The sequence below is a fragment of the Lissotriton vulgaris genome, chromosome 3_1 (genome assembly GCF_964263255.1).
Source record: "Lissotriton vulgaris chromosome 3_1, aLisVul1.2, whole genome shotgun sequence".
Lineage (NCBI taxonomy): Eukaryota > Metazoa > Chordata > Amphibia > Caudata > Salamandridae > Lissotriton > Lissotriton vulgaris.
Window position 1 is genome coordinate 361564068 of NC_141689.1, and position 13421 is coordinate 361577488.

Genomic DNA, 13421 nt, shown 5'->3' on the forward strand with positions numbered 1-13421 from the left:
CTTTTAGAAGTTTAGAACAACAAACAAGGGCTTTGACTCATCTACAGTAAAGCAGAGTCCAATACTAAAATAAACAAAGAGGGAGCCAGTACTGTATCCAATTTTGCAGAAAATACCAACCGAATTGGGATCCAAACCAACAAAGAATTAATTGTTAGTCAACTAATGAAGCATATCAAATATATTTATTTCTTTTAACTGGAAAATGTTTTTTATAGATCACACAACCAGAAATAACAAAATACTTTTCTTGTATATATATGAGAAGAAGACAGTTATAGAATAGATGAATTACAAATTAGGACAGACAATCTGTGTAGTGAACATAAATATTACACAAATCTTTCAAACATCAGTCATTCAACATTCATACTCACAAACCTTACGATACATGACAAACACTGTGCATGTGGGATGAAACAAACACAGGAGTGAAAAGGTCAAAAGACCAAGTCAAAAGCAATTGACCAACAATTAAAGACTGTTATTCGAGATATTCAATATCAAAACAGTTCTAAAACAAGATAAATATATACATTTCTTTTTAACCATAGACCTAACAAAGAAGGTACACAAGGTCGACGCGTTTCGAATCGGACCCTTTGTCCGATTCTCATCAGGACCAGAGAATCTGAAAAAGGAAAAATATTTCCTTTAGTATATGACATTTGATTTAGAAAGAAGGAGCAGCGACCAAAATGCAACACAAACCAGGCCTCCTACCTGTGTGTAGTCAAAGTAGTGTCAAAGGTAAATGTCTGTGGACACAAATGTGCAGCCCAAAGTTAGTGACTCAGAAAGACTGACAGCCGTCTATTTCTGGTTGTGTGATCTATAAAAAACATTTTCCAGTTAAAAGAAATAAATATATTTGATATGTTTCATTAGTCGACTAACAATTAATTCTTTGTTGGTTTGGATCCCAATTCGGTTGGTATTTTTTTGCAAAATTGGATACAGTACTGGCTCCCTCTTTGTTTAATTTTAGAAGTTGGCATATTTGTGTAATTTGTGTCTGGCGTGTGATTGGCTGGTGAGCCTAGTCCAGGAGTGCCTGGGCCTGCTTGTTGATTGACTGTCTGGTTTGAGGGTGACTGGGGCTGGGGAGCCCCAGGAGGTTGTCCAAGTCAGCCCGTGGATGAAAGGCTGCATCTGCTGCCAGGGAAGTGGAAGGAGATGGCACCTTGGAGTGACTAGGGCTGTGCCTGTCTGACCACAATGCTGGCTCCACCTCCCGCTGGGCGACTGTCACCTGTGTCCCTGACACTGAAGAGAGTTCCCTAGTGTCCCTGACACTGAAGAGAGTTCCCTAAAACCAGTTCTAGCTGGTTCTCACACTGCCTGCACAAAGACTTCAAAGACTTTTTTCTGTATAAGAAGGGGCTGTGTCCCCTTCCAATTTGTTATTGTTTTTTTTTTGGACTTGAATCTGCCAGGGGCGTGCTGCTGCTTGGGCCCAGGGGAATCCCTGGGCCCTGCCCAGCCCCTGGACACCTGATGGACTTTCCCTTTACTGGGAGCTGCTGTGCTCCATCTTATGTCCTGGACTGCTCAGGTCCTGGACTCCTGAAAGGACTTTTATTTATTGCTTTATTCGTTGCCTATAGCGCTCTGGAGCGCTTTATTTCTCCCCCAGCGCCTTATTTTAGCCAGGAAGCGCTGTTGAATTGATTTCCTAGAGGAGGGAGATGAGCGCGGGCTGTGCAGTGCGATGCTGCAGGTCTCTGACCCAGGATTCCCCCGAGATTGCATTGGAGGTCATTGCGAGAGCCCACCTCGCTTAATTTTTTTATTGAGAAAGCCTCTCCGGGGCCGTGGACGAAGCCACGAAGGGGCCGCGACCTGATTGGCCGTCCCTCGGCAGGAGCCGCGCTCCGATTGGCCGATTCGTCCCGCAGAAGCTGCTACGTCACAGGGGCTTGCACCCGGGAGCCGCGCTGTCATTGGCTGACTCCCGGGTGCATGAGGAGGCTCGTCGTGGGAGCCGCGCATTCATTGGTGGATCTGGCGCTCCGGTGAAAAGAAGAAGTCCGGCGCCTTCCACAGGGCTCCCGGGAGTGAGGGAGAGCCCCGTGGTGTTCGATGATGTGAGGCGGCTGGAGGTACCGGCGGGGCTCCGGTACCGAAAAGGAGCCCCGCGCTGGCTGAGAGACCCGGTGAGTGCATCGAAGGGGAGGGGACTGTCGGGGCACATTGCCGGTGCCCGCCCCTCCCCCTCCAGAGCGAGCGCCTGAGCGCAAAGAGGCCCGGGGGCCTCCAGTGATGCAGAGTCCCCCGAGAGGGACTCCGCCTACCCTACCTGGAGTCACGAGCCCATGAGAGGCTCTTAGTGAGACATTGAGTTCGAGCCAAGAGAGGCTCGAGGGGGCATTACTTGAGAGGCTCCCCGCCCGCAGTTGTGTTTAGAGCCACGGAGGCTCTAGGGGGCACATCGTTAGTTAGAGCCTGAGAGAGGCTCATGGGCATTTTTATTTACTGAGAGCCTGAGAGAGGCTCTGGGGGCATGCTTTGTTCTTTGGACCCCTGAGAGGCTCCCGCCCCTATTTTGATTCATGAGCCCAGCGAGGCTCGAGGTGCCATGGTGTTCAGAGCCTGAGAGCTCCATGGTGCTTATATAGTTTAAGAGCCTGTGTGGCTCCAACGTTTGGTGACAGAGCCTGTGTGGCTCCAGCAGTGAGTGCAGTTTGCGCCTAAGGGTCAGTGAGGACCCTGTCGCAGTTTGGATTCTCAGCTGCCCACCAATTAGTGGGCAGCTCCACCGTTTAGGCCTTTTTTGTGATTGCTTACAGCTGCCCAGCACTTCGTGGGCAGCTGCCACGTTTAGCCTTTTACTTTTGACTGGCGCTGCCTGGCAGCGCGCCCTGACATTTGGACACAGGGCGTCTTAGCCCCAACAAGGCCAGTTGGCCTAGGGACTGCCACAGGTGGTGGCTTATGTAAGTTTTGCGCAATGTGGTTACCTGCTAGGTTTGTGATGGTAATTGCCTACTGTGTGTTTTTGCGCTATTGAGTTATGTTCTGGCACCTCTGAATGTTTTTATGCATCATGTGGCTTTCTTTCCCTGCGCTGCACCTCTGAATGTTTTAGGCGTCATGTGTCTCCTAGCGCTGCACCTCTGAATGTGTTTGTGATGCATCATGTGCCTTGTTCTTAACACCGCTGAATGTGTAGGTTTATGCATCATGTGTTTCCCTTTACTACTCCTCTGAATGTATATTTATGCATCATTGGTAATGTGTGCTTTCCTAGACCCCTAAACGCTGTGTGATACTTAGGTGGTTGTCCGTACACCTCTGAATGTTTTTAGGCATCATGTGTTTTCCTTTACTACTCCTCTGAATGTGTTTCATGCATCATGGGTAATGTGTTCTTGTTTATACCCCTAAATGTATTTTATTCTTAGGTGGTTGTTCTTTTAGTACAGGTGGTCCTAGTGAGGTCCTGGTTCCTGTTACCAGTGGTTACTGGTTGTGTGACATAGTTGCTACCAGGGGGTGAGCAGGGGTTATCTTGGCGTGTGACTCCCTTGCCCTGACTAGAATGGTGGTTTCTGCCTAGCTTTGGCATCCGCCTTAGCCAACTAGAAATAGCCAGTTCTAACAAACGCCAATAGCTCAAACTTTCAGTAACGGGAGACCTATTTCATTGCAAATGCCTATCTTCTAGCAGGCTGATGCGTGATATGGACATGTAGAATACTACCCAACCTGCACAATAGCGTTACTTACCACCCAAGCTCGTACTAAAAAGGCACTCATTAACTACAAAGACCCAGCAGAAAAGCAAACGGTAAAGCTCCAGATCACACAAAACAAAAAACATGGAGCAACTAAGGGCACTGAATTAAGGGCAGTCCCCACCTGACTTCACCTTTCTGTGCCAATGTATCTACGTGTCTATCTCCTTCAACACTTCGCCCTCTACTCCGCTTTCTATAACTCTCCTTTTCTTTCTCCTCTTTACTTCATATCTCTCCAGATAAATCCCTTGATGAGCCTCCTCTCACCCTTACTAAACCCCCGCGCTTCCCTACACTTCCCTTTTTATCTACTCTCTATCTCCTTCCCACCCCGCCACTACTTTCTGCCATTTTCTCTGCATCTCCTATCTGTGTCTCTCCGTATCTCTCATCACCTCTCCTACCTCACCCTTCTTTCCATCCCTTTATATACCTACCCACTCTTGCTGGATATAGACTCTTCACCTTTAACCTCTCCTCTCTCAAATACACCCCACTCTACACAATTTCTTTCTCTTTCTTTCTCTTCCTCTCTCTCCCTTGCGCTCTGTCCTTCTTTTTTTTTTTTTTTTTTAACTCCCTCTTTCTGTACCTCTCAACCCAGTTTCCCCTGTGTCTCCGTTCCTCTCCCTACCTTATTTCTCTTTTGATCTCACCTCCCTGTTTATTTCCTCTGTCTACTTCACCTAACTCTCTGCCGCCTCCTCCTTTTACGTCACTTTTGCCTCCTCTCTTATCTGTATATCTCCACACTGTGAACCTTTTTATCTCCCCTCGTTTCCAGTCGCTGCCTCCTCTCTGTACCATATATATGTGGGTGACTCTTCAAGAGCAATGTGCTGCCTTCTCTCTTAAATAAAAAATAAAACAAAATGTTGCAGATAAGAATCCTTACCTAAGCAACTAGTACATGCCTCTCCCATCAGAATAGAAGGTAAAAAAAGCTTTACAGTAAAACATAATACCACCCGTGATGACAAGTCTCAATAGTGTTTCTTTCATTAAAGTCACTGGCACAAATACATTTGGAGTTGAACTGGTGTTTACATTTCTGCGCTTTCTTTTCTTTCTCATTCCTGGATTTTTCTCCTTTTTAGGTTCTGCCTGGCATTGGAGTGCAAGCGCTCCTCACCTGCGAGAGCTATAGCTAACAGTAGAAGAAGGGGACTTTAATCCACGCCCCTCTGTCACAACCTTTTTTCATTGGCTTTGGTAGTAATTGATGTATTTTCTGTGCTTCTGGCTTGCTGGCTGTCACTTTTGTTGACGCCCTTGCAGTTTTCGGATGCCGTCCGTGACAAGCACATCTGTTTTTACTCAGCCCTACAATAACATAGCAGTCCTCCTAATTTAAAGCGATTTTTGTTTGTTTTTTTTGTTGTAGTAACAGAATCTCGGCAGAGCAAACCTTTGACGGAGATAAAAGAACAAGGAGTCAGTATCTGGCGCCGAATTCCACGCATGCCTGTTATTGAGGAGGAAGCTTGAGAGCTTGTTATCTTTCCGCTCTGGAATTTCCAGCCGTTATTTAATGTGTTGGATTAGGTGCCATTGGTTTGGGGAAAGACTTGACCTTTATAGTGTTTATTTAGACGAGGCAAAATGATGGTCATCCCCCTCCCCCCCAGCCCCCCCCCCCCCCCAACAAGAATGTGATGACGGGCGAAGGGGGTCTCCCATAACCCACTGCATTGGCCCTTGGCTGAATGAGGGGCCTTCCAGACCCGCAGCCTGCGTTATGCCTCTGCTCTGACTGGAGGTAAACATGGACCACATCTTCCAAGTTCAGGTACTCCACCTCCCCTCCTCAACGACTTCGGAGGCAGGTGGTTAAAAAACACAGCACCTCTTCGAAAGAGCGCAGACTTCCAGGTGCTAGCTGGAGCGGCCTGGGGAGTCCAAGGACTCTCGCCTGAAGCGTCTGTTGATCTTATCCCACCCTGATCCTCTGGGGACGGCTGTGACAAGCCAGGCAGCAATCAAGGTAAGGATCTGTATTTGGTATTTGTTTTTAGGTCGAGCCTACAGCAGCGTATGAGCTGTTGCTCGACTATTAGTAAGGGGCTTTTCAAAGTCCTACTCACAAGCTTTTCCTGGCCTAAAGCTTACGTGCATGTGCGCGTGAACACGCGCAGCCACCATCTGCCATTCTTAGCTCATTAAGCCTTACTCTGCTTGCACTACCCCCTCACTCCCCCTCCTTTCTCCCCCGCCCTGCTCGTCCGCCAGTTTCTGTGTTTGTCACAGAAGTCTGTCCCTCCCTGCACTGACCCCCTTCCCCGCCACCACCACTCCACTTCCCACTCGTTACGTTACTTCCCACTCGTTACGTTACTTCTCACTCCACTGTGTTCTCGCCTCCTCCACATTCAGCTCGCGCCACTGGTTCCATACACAGCCCCCCCCCCCCCTCCCCCCCCCCCCCTCCCCAGGCCCCACACCCCGACTGCAAAGCCCTCAGACTGCACCGTGCCATCCCCGCAACAATGCCCCTTTCATACCGCCCGGCACACGTATGCTGGATTGCACACTACCAGCAGCAAAGCTCTGACATCACCGCACTGCTGGGAAGTGTTGTGTGGAATGCTGCGTGTAGTCACTCCTGCAGCAGTCCCATTTGTGAGAGCATTGAAGCTGGTCACAACCTCAGACTATCCAAAGCAGCACCTGCCCCAGCATGCATTACCTGTCCCAAAGTTGCCAGACGGATTTCATACTCGAGGCGTCATCAGGACAAGTCCTTTTGCAGCTTGTTTCTGGAAAAACCATTAAGGCCTCCTGAGCCTTGGAGTGTGCGCTCTTGTAATACGAGACTGTACCTTCAGAGCACACTTATGCGCCTGCATGATCCATTCAGACAGACAATAGTAAAATAAAAGCAAATCCAACAGCACATACCTCATTGGTCAAAACAAATCGGCACCGCTTAGTCCGGCGAGCATTGGCCGCCTTAAACACTTGATCCTGTCACCTCGACAATGAATATTGGAAGAACTCTTTCATATGTTGGTGGCATGTGCTTCTGTTCCAGATTCAATTTCATTCATTTTTTTACATTGTCGTTTTAACATAAACCGTACAAAAAATACAACTAGTAGTCATGGGAGTTGAACAATAGATTTAAAAACTTACATTTGTGCAGATGTTTAAAGAGCGTGGTTCATTGTGAAGCATTGATTGATGTATTGTAAATGATCTTTGCCTCTGCCAGACTCGAACCTGATTCCCCATCTTAGTCACCCGCTCTTGCTGTTAAGCCGCATTGATGTGCTGTCCAGATCGTAGCTTTCAAGTTAAAGGAGCAAATGGAAACGTACCAGTTTGTGCTTTGTCCATTTTATGTTTGTGCAGTTCGTTATCTGATTTGTAGTTTGTATGTGGTATGGGAAACATTAATGGTGAGCGGTGAAACAGCCATGCACTCAAGGAGGGTGATAACTAGCATAGCCTTGCGACCTTGCTGATGTGACCTTTGCCCTTCTGGAAGGCCTGTCCTTGGATGAATTTAGTGAATTGGTTCACCTAAGACTTAGGAGCAGCAGGAGTGTTGGGTGAGTGGACAATTGGCCTGGTTCAGGAGTGCCTCGTAAGGCTGATATCCTGGTGGCAACTCATTTTCCTGAGGGGCGCCAATGGGATGTGTCTCTCTGTTCCCCATTTTGGGATGAGTGAGGAAGTATGTTTATTATGTACTTCAAGAGCAGTTTGTTGATACCCGTTCCCACTAGAAGAAAGATTGTCAGCAGGAGTATACCAATGTTATGGATGTTTATTTATTGATTTTATTGCAAGTTGTAGACTGACTCTTGGAATTTGTAGTGTTTTAAAAAAAATGTTTTTGTATTTCTTATACCCTGTAATGTGTTAGGATTCTAGTTGTGACAAAAGCGAAATAGGGATTTCATAATATCCGTCTGTGTCCTTAATAGAGCTGAAGATTAATTATTCATATTAGCTAGAAAATTATATATGCAGTGGCCAGGATGGATTTAAAAATATATATATTCTCCACAAACCAGTACCGAAGCACTGGTACGCCTTCTCCTTGCCTCTTTCAACGGCGGTCCGCGGCGAGGTGGCGAGCCTCGCATTATCAAACCAAACTCTGTATGTCTCCTAAGAAAGCAGCAGCCGCAGACAACACCAAGTCTTCTCAGCAGTCGTTTTTTATTGCAGATACTGGCAACTCAACGTTTTTCGGGACCAAGTCCCTTGATCAAGGGACTTGGTCCCGACACGCGTTGAGTTGCTGGTATCTGCAATAAAAAACGACTGCTGAGAAGACTTGGTGTTGTCCGCGGCTGCTGCTTTCTTAGGAGGCGTACAGCATTTATTATTTTTTTTTTGTGCTTCCCATTCCATAGCTGACCTTTTGGCCCCTTACTAGCATTTCTTAATTCATGCTTTTACTATGATTTTAAGTGGCGGAATAAGGGGTTGTGGTTACTAGTACTGAATGTAAGAGGAAGTAACCATTTTGGAACTGAACCAATAGCCACCAAGGTCTTTCCTCCGTAGAGTAAAAAGTTTGTTTTCCTCTCCTGACAACTTTTATTGAGCAACTCCGAGTACATGTTGAATGTGCAATGTTGCCTTTATTGAAAGGCAGACATAAGTAGTGTTGGCCCTCTGGACTGCTGACTTATTCGCTTTCCGTATACACACTGTCTTTAAATTCTGTTTAGTTACCTAATCTAAATAAGTCTTAAGGTGTGTGGAACCACTGCAGTAGGGTCGGAGAGAAAGTAATAGCAATTGTCTTAATTTGTTTGTTTGTGTGTGGGTGGGGCCTAACCTTCTTCACATTCTGGAAGATAATGTTTGTCTGGAAGATAATATTTGTCTGTATCTTTTTGCTTACTTAACTTGCGTTTCCCTTACAGTTGGTAAACATGAGTTGACTGGACACAAAGTTGCAGTGAAAATTTTGAATCGCTCGAAAATTCGAAGCCTGGATGTAGTTGGAAAAATCAGACGAGAAATTCAAAACTTGAAACTTTTTCGACATCCACATATAATCAAACTGTGAGTACTTTTCTTCAACTGACTGGGATGTTATCTATATTGCCCAAGTGCATTTAGATGATGTGTAACACAGATGTATTTCACCCTATAGGTTCTCAATTTTTTTTGTGTGTTTTGTTTAAACTTCTAAAGTCTACTTGCTTATTTACATATGTATGTGTTAATTTTTTTAACGCTTTATTTATACAGATTTTCAATAGTGTAACATACACCGCTGTTACAACAAAGAAGTTACACCTGTGTCCTGCTCTGTGCCGCCCCTCCCTCTTCTGTTATATACTGCAGCATGCCCTCCCACTCTTGACCATGGTCCACCAGGCGCTCATCCGTACAGATTTCTTTAATGGGTCACATGTCTGCCCAAGACCACTTCATGCTGTCCCTGGATCATGCCAAAATCCTGGGCCAAGCATCCTAGGACCGGTTTCTGGCTATCGGTCGTCTTCAGCCAGGATAGCTTGACTCCAGTGGCTTAGTGAGAAAGGGACCCACGTCTGGGCATACCCTTCCCACATAGGGTGAACAGCAAAGCACTCAAGATGATGGACGGAATGTTGCCCAATGGCAAAACATTCACCCCAGTCACAGATCTGGGTTTAAGCCATCGTTATTTTCCTCACCAAGCCACCCCAGACGTTGGTCCCTTGCTCACTACACCACTGGAATCAAGCTATCCTGGCTGAAGACTGCTGATAGCCAGAAACCGGTCCTAGGATGCTTGATTCCGGTCCAGGGAAGACCTGGCTTGGCAGTTCGGGCTAGACTGTTCCCATGAGGCAAAGGGTCAAGACTGATTTGCATATGGCCATGTCTGAACTAAGGTGGCTTGGTGAACAAAAAAACGATGGATTAAACCCAGATCTGTGACTGGGGGTTGAATGTTTTTGCCATTGTGTAACATTTCGTCCATCATCTTGTGTGTTTTGCTATTTAATAGATAGTCATTACTATGTCTTTGTAGTTAAATCGTCTCCTATTTCACTCATCAATAATGAAGACATATTTGTATCTATCTCATTTTTAAATGCTATATCGTGAAAAATGTCTTCCGTAAATACATATTTACATTTTGTTGTATCTAAGTGCGAATACATTCCTTTGCGTTCGCGATATATTTATAAATCCTCTGGAGCCTATGCTCCGGTTCGTGGCCGGCTACTTGTATATTATAACCATATGCCCGATCGTTAATTTCTCGGTGCATTTTAAACCTGCACTGATTGGCCTGGCTCAAACTGGCGATCACTGCTCGCAGGTGGGTGGTCTGAACTTTTGCATTAACATGGCATCTGTGTTAATCCTGAACAACAGGTGGGAGGAGCCCATGAGCTCTGACTTGGACAGCATGATGACGAGGGCTTCCTACATAGATTTCAGAAGAAAACACAATAAAGGTACGTTTTATCTTTTCACTGGGTGGCGGAGCAGGTGGCTTAAAAAATAAAAAAAATCTCAGTTTATTAACTTGATCCAAGTGGACTGTTGCAACGTTCCAGGTTCCCAAACGGGTGCAGTAGACTCTGGTTACCCAGGTTACTGCATATCTACCTTTTCCCTCTTGATGAACTCCGATAGACCCGTGAAGCTGAAAGTCATATCTTCGAATGTCAATGGCCTCCGTTGTTCCTAGAAGGAAAACATCCTTTGAGTACTTGAGTGTCTCTGATGCTGATGTGTTCTTAATACAAGAGTCCCATTTATTGAAAGAGGACTGGGTTGAGATACTAAAGGGCAAAAGTGGGTTAACCATTGTGTGTGTACCACCCAATCATGCCCAGCGAATGGAGTTGCACTTCTCTTTAAGAAATCAATTCACGTTACGCTAGGACACTGCACGGTTGACCCGCTTGATAGATGGGCAATAGCTAGGGCCAAAATTCATGGTTCTTTGTTGTCTTTTGTAGGGTATTACAGCCCTAACTTGGATGATCCCACCTCATTACGTGCTCTACTCCTCCAATTGGTAGACCTTAACAACCCTGTAATATTAGGTGGGGACTTTACTGTAGTTGTAGATCCAACCCAAGACAACATCCAGGAGGATTAATGCAGCTACCCCCAATATGTGAATTGCCCTGAAACAACTGATGTGGGACATTGGCCTCACAGATATTTGGAGACGAATGGGAGACAAAGCAGGGACGGTAGGAGGAAAGTATACCTTTCACAAAAAGAAATGTGGCCAACGATCCAGGATAGATTTGTGGACACTTTTTATAAGAAAGAACACCACTAGTGTCACCCACGCCCGGAACATCAATCTGACCACTCTGCAGTTATCCTGGAGATTACCCTTAAGAACAGGTCCCTTTCTCGTAGTTGGACCCTAAACCGCTCCCTACTCCTTGAGCCACATGTAGTGGAGAAATTGAAAATCGCCACCAATTATTTTTTTTCTTTCCAACTTGGACTCCGCTCCCCTTCATATCGTATGCGATCCGTACAGGGCCTTCTTAAAAGGTATTTTAACTGGCCTCACCGTTGCACAAAATGGGAAAGCCAGGAAAGATATTTAAAAAAACTCGAAGTCGTGGTACATACCCACCAGTTGGGCCTTGAACATACCTTTGAAAGCCCAAATGCATTACAAATCAAATAAAATCTGCAATTAGCAAGATCTTAGCTTGCTGATCATCTTGAAGTAATCATTAGGAGGAAATGGGAGACTAGCAGGTTGTCACATTAATGCTTAAGCCATGGCCGGCTTGGCCAGCGCTCTTGGGTGACTACGGTCAAACTGGTCATCTAAGATGAATTTAAAATCTCCTACCTAAATTAAAGGAATTGCTAGGTATACAGTCAAGAGGTCATGGAGACTCAAGAAATACTTACTGTTGTCCTGGTTACGGGCATAGACGTTTAACAAGCATACTTCCCTTCCATCTACGAGTCCGTAGAGTGAAATATGCGGCCCCCTACACATCTGCTTGGGTCTCTCCCCAGGGCTACCCATATGGGCATACTCTAGCATATGTCTAGTAAGTAAATCAGTAAAATTGACCACGCCACTACTTAAGCTTAGGAGCTTACTTTTTCTACCATGTGGGTCTCCTGCAACCCCATAACGTTGCAGGTAGGTATGTACACAGTATAGCGTGGTGTAGTCGTGTCGGCTCCTGATATTCAAGGAGATGAGTTTAACAACCCCCCCTCCCACCACCACTGCCACCATGGCTGTTCATGATTTTATGGGTATGTATGCTTTCACTGCTGTGAAACCTGGGGTTTCAGGTTTTTGCTACTCCTATACTTGTTTATGGGTGGCAACTACTCCTTTCTGTCAGGTGTTATGGAAATTGTACCTACGTTCAATCTGTCATATTCTTATCACAGATCGCATTTTGCAATTTCCTTTTAGTTGAAAATACTGGCATATTTAATACACAGGTTCAAATAATCCACTGGTGCCCTTTTAGTTATAGCAAGGTGACCAACTCAGTACAGGTTTTAGTTTGCTGCAGGGGCAGAAAGGGATCTTATTCATTCATTCATTTTACAATGTAGTACATTGAACCGAACGTATGTATATATTCTACAAACCTTTGCAAGCCATTACTCTCTTGGTTCTAGTTTGTTTTTGGCACTTTATGATGGCAAAAATTCAATGGATAGACTTAAAGGCTGTTTCAGTTTCTGGATTGTTATCTCATCTTAGTGTCAAGACGATCCTTTCAAAATCGCATTCAGTTCTAAAAAGCCATTAGTATGTGCCTTTTTCTAAGTAACCTTCTGGAGTCTTGGTGCTGAACGAACTCTTGCCTAGAAGCACTTGCCCAATGCCTGATTAATATATCCGTATTGCATGATTATGAATGAGCGGTCCTGCTTTAGAACAGTGTTAGACCCAACTGTTTCTGGCTGGCTGGGACGCATAGAAGCCAGACGGAATCCACTGTCTTAGATGGGACGAGTATGATGCACTTGTCTTAGAACCTGTACATATATATATATATATATATATATATATATATATATATATATATATATATATATATATACTTAACCATTATATGCTATGAGGAACTCTTCCCATGAGCAGCAGAATGGCATGAACATATATGTACTAGTCATAGGTATTCACTTGTTGCGTTATCCCCTTTGTCAGCCACCTAAAGCAGAAGGAACTAGTTACTAGGTTTTGTCCCTCCAGAATAGGCCTTCAGGCACCCAGTGGCAACTTCACGAGTACAGGATCCAATTGGAGATTTTTTTTCACTCCGGTGTGAGCTGCAGTTGTTTCAGCCAGCCATGGGTGCACACAAGGCAAAACAAGACCCCTTTGGATATAGTCTGGATATTTTCAACAACAGAGTGCCTTGTGGCGTGGGTCCGAGGAGAATAAGCCGGCGACCTCAGACAGAGGCCGCGTTGTCTGGCACAGACATCCAGATCCTGAGGATGACCGAGACAGTCTAGGCTTACAGGCCAGGTCCTGCGAACTTGGCAAACGTACCTCTAACACCCATAGACACCACATGGTACAGAACGCTAGCTAGCACTCGTTTCTGGTTGCAAGTGTGGGTCCCTCTGGCTTGGCAAACTTCCCCAGCACTCCTTGAACTCCTCACGTTTCAGCACCCTAGATGGGCTGCTGATCTTCACTAGCACACTCCTCTGCACAGTGTGATTACCGCGTACGTTAGGACATTGCTTGTC

At 45.6% G+C, this 13421-nt stretch overlaps 1 protein-coding gene across 1 annotated transcript in view; it reads left to right on the forward strand.

The window, feature by feature from the left end:
- The window catches only part of PRKAA1 (protein kinase AMP-activated catalytic subunit alpha 1), a 258046-nt gene that overhangs the window by 104793 nt on the left and 139832 nt on the right, over window positions 1-13421 (forward strand). Inside the window, exon 2 of the mRNA XM_086960578.1 lies at window positions 8624-8765. Coding sequence (XP_086816704.1) covers window positions 8624-8765 — 142 coding nt within the window. The remainder of the gene's footprint in view (window positions 1-8623; window positions 8766-13421) is intronic.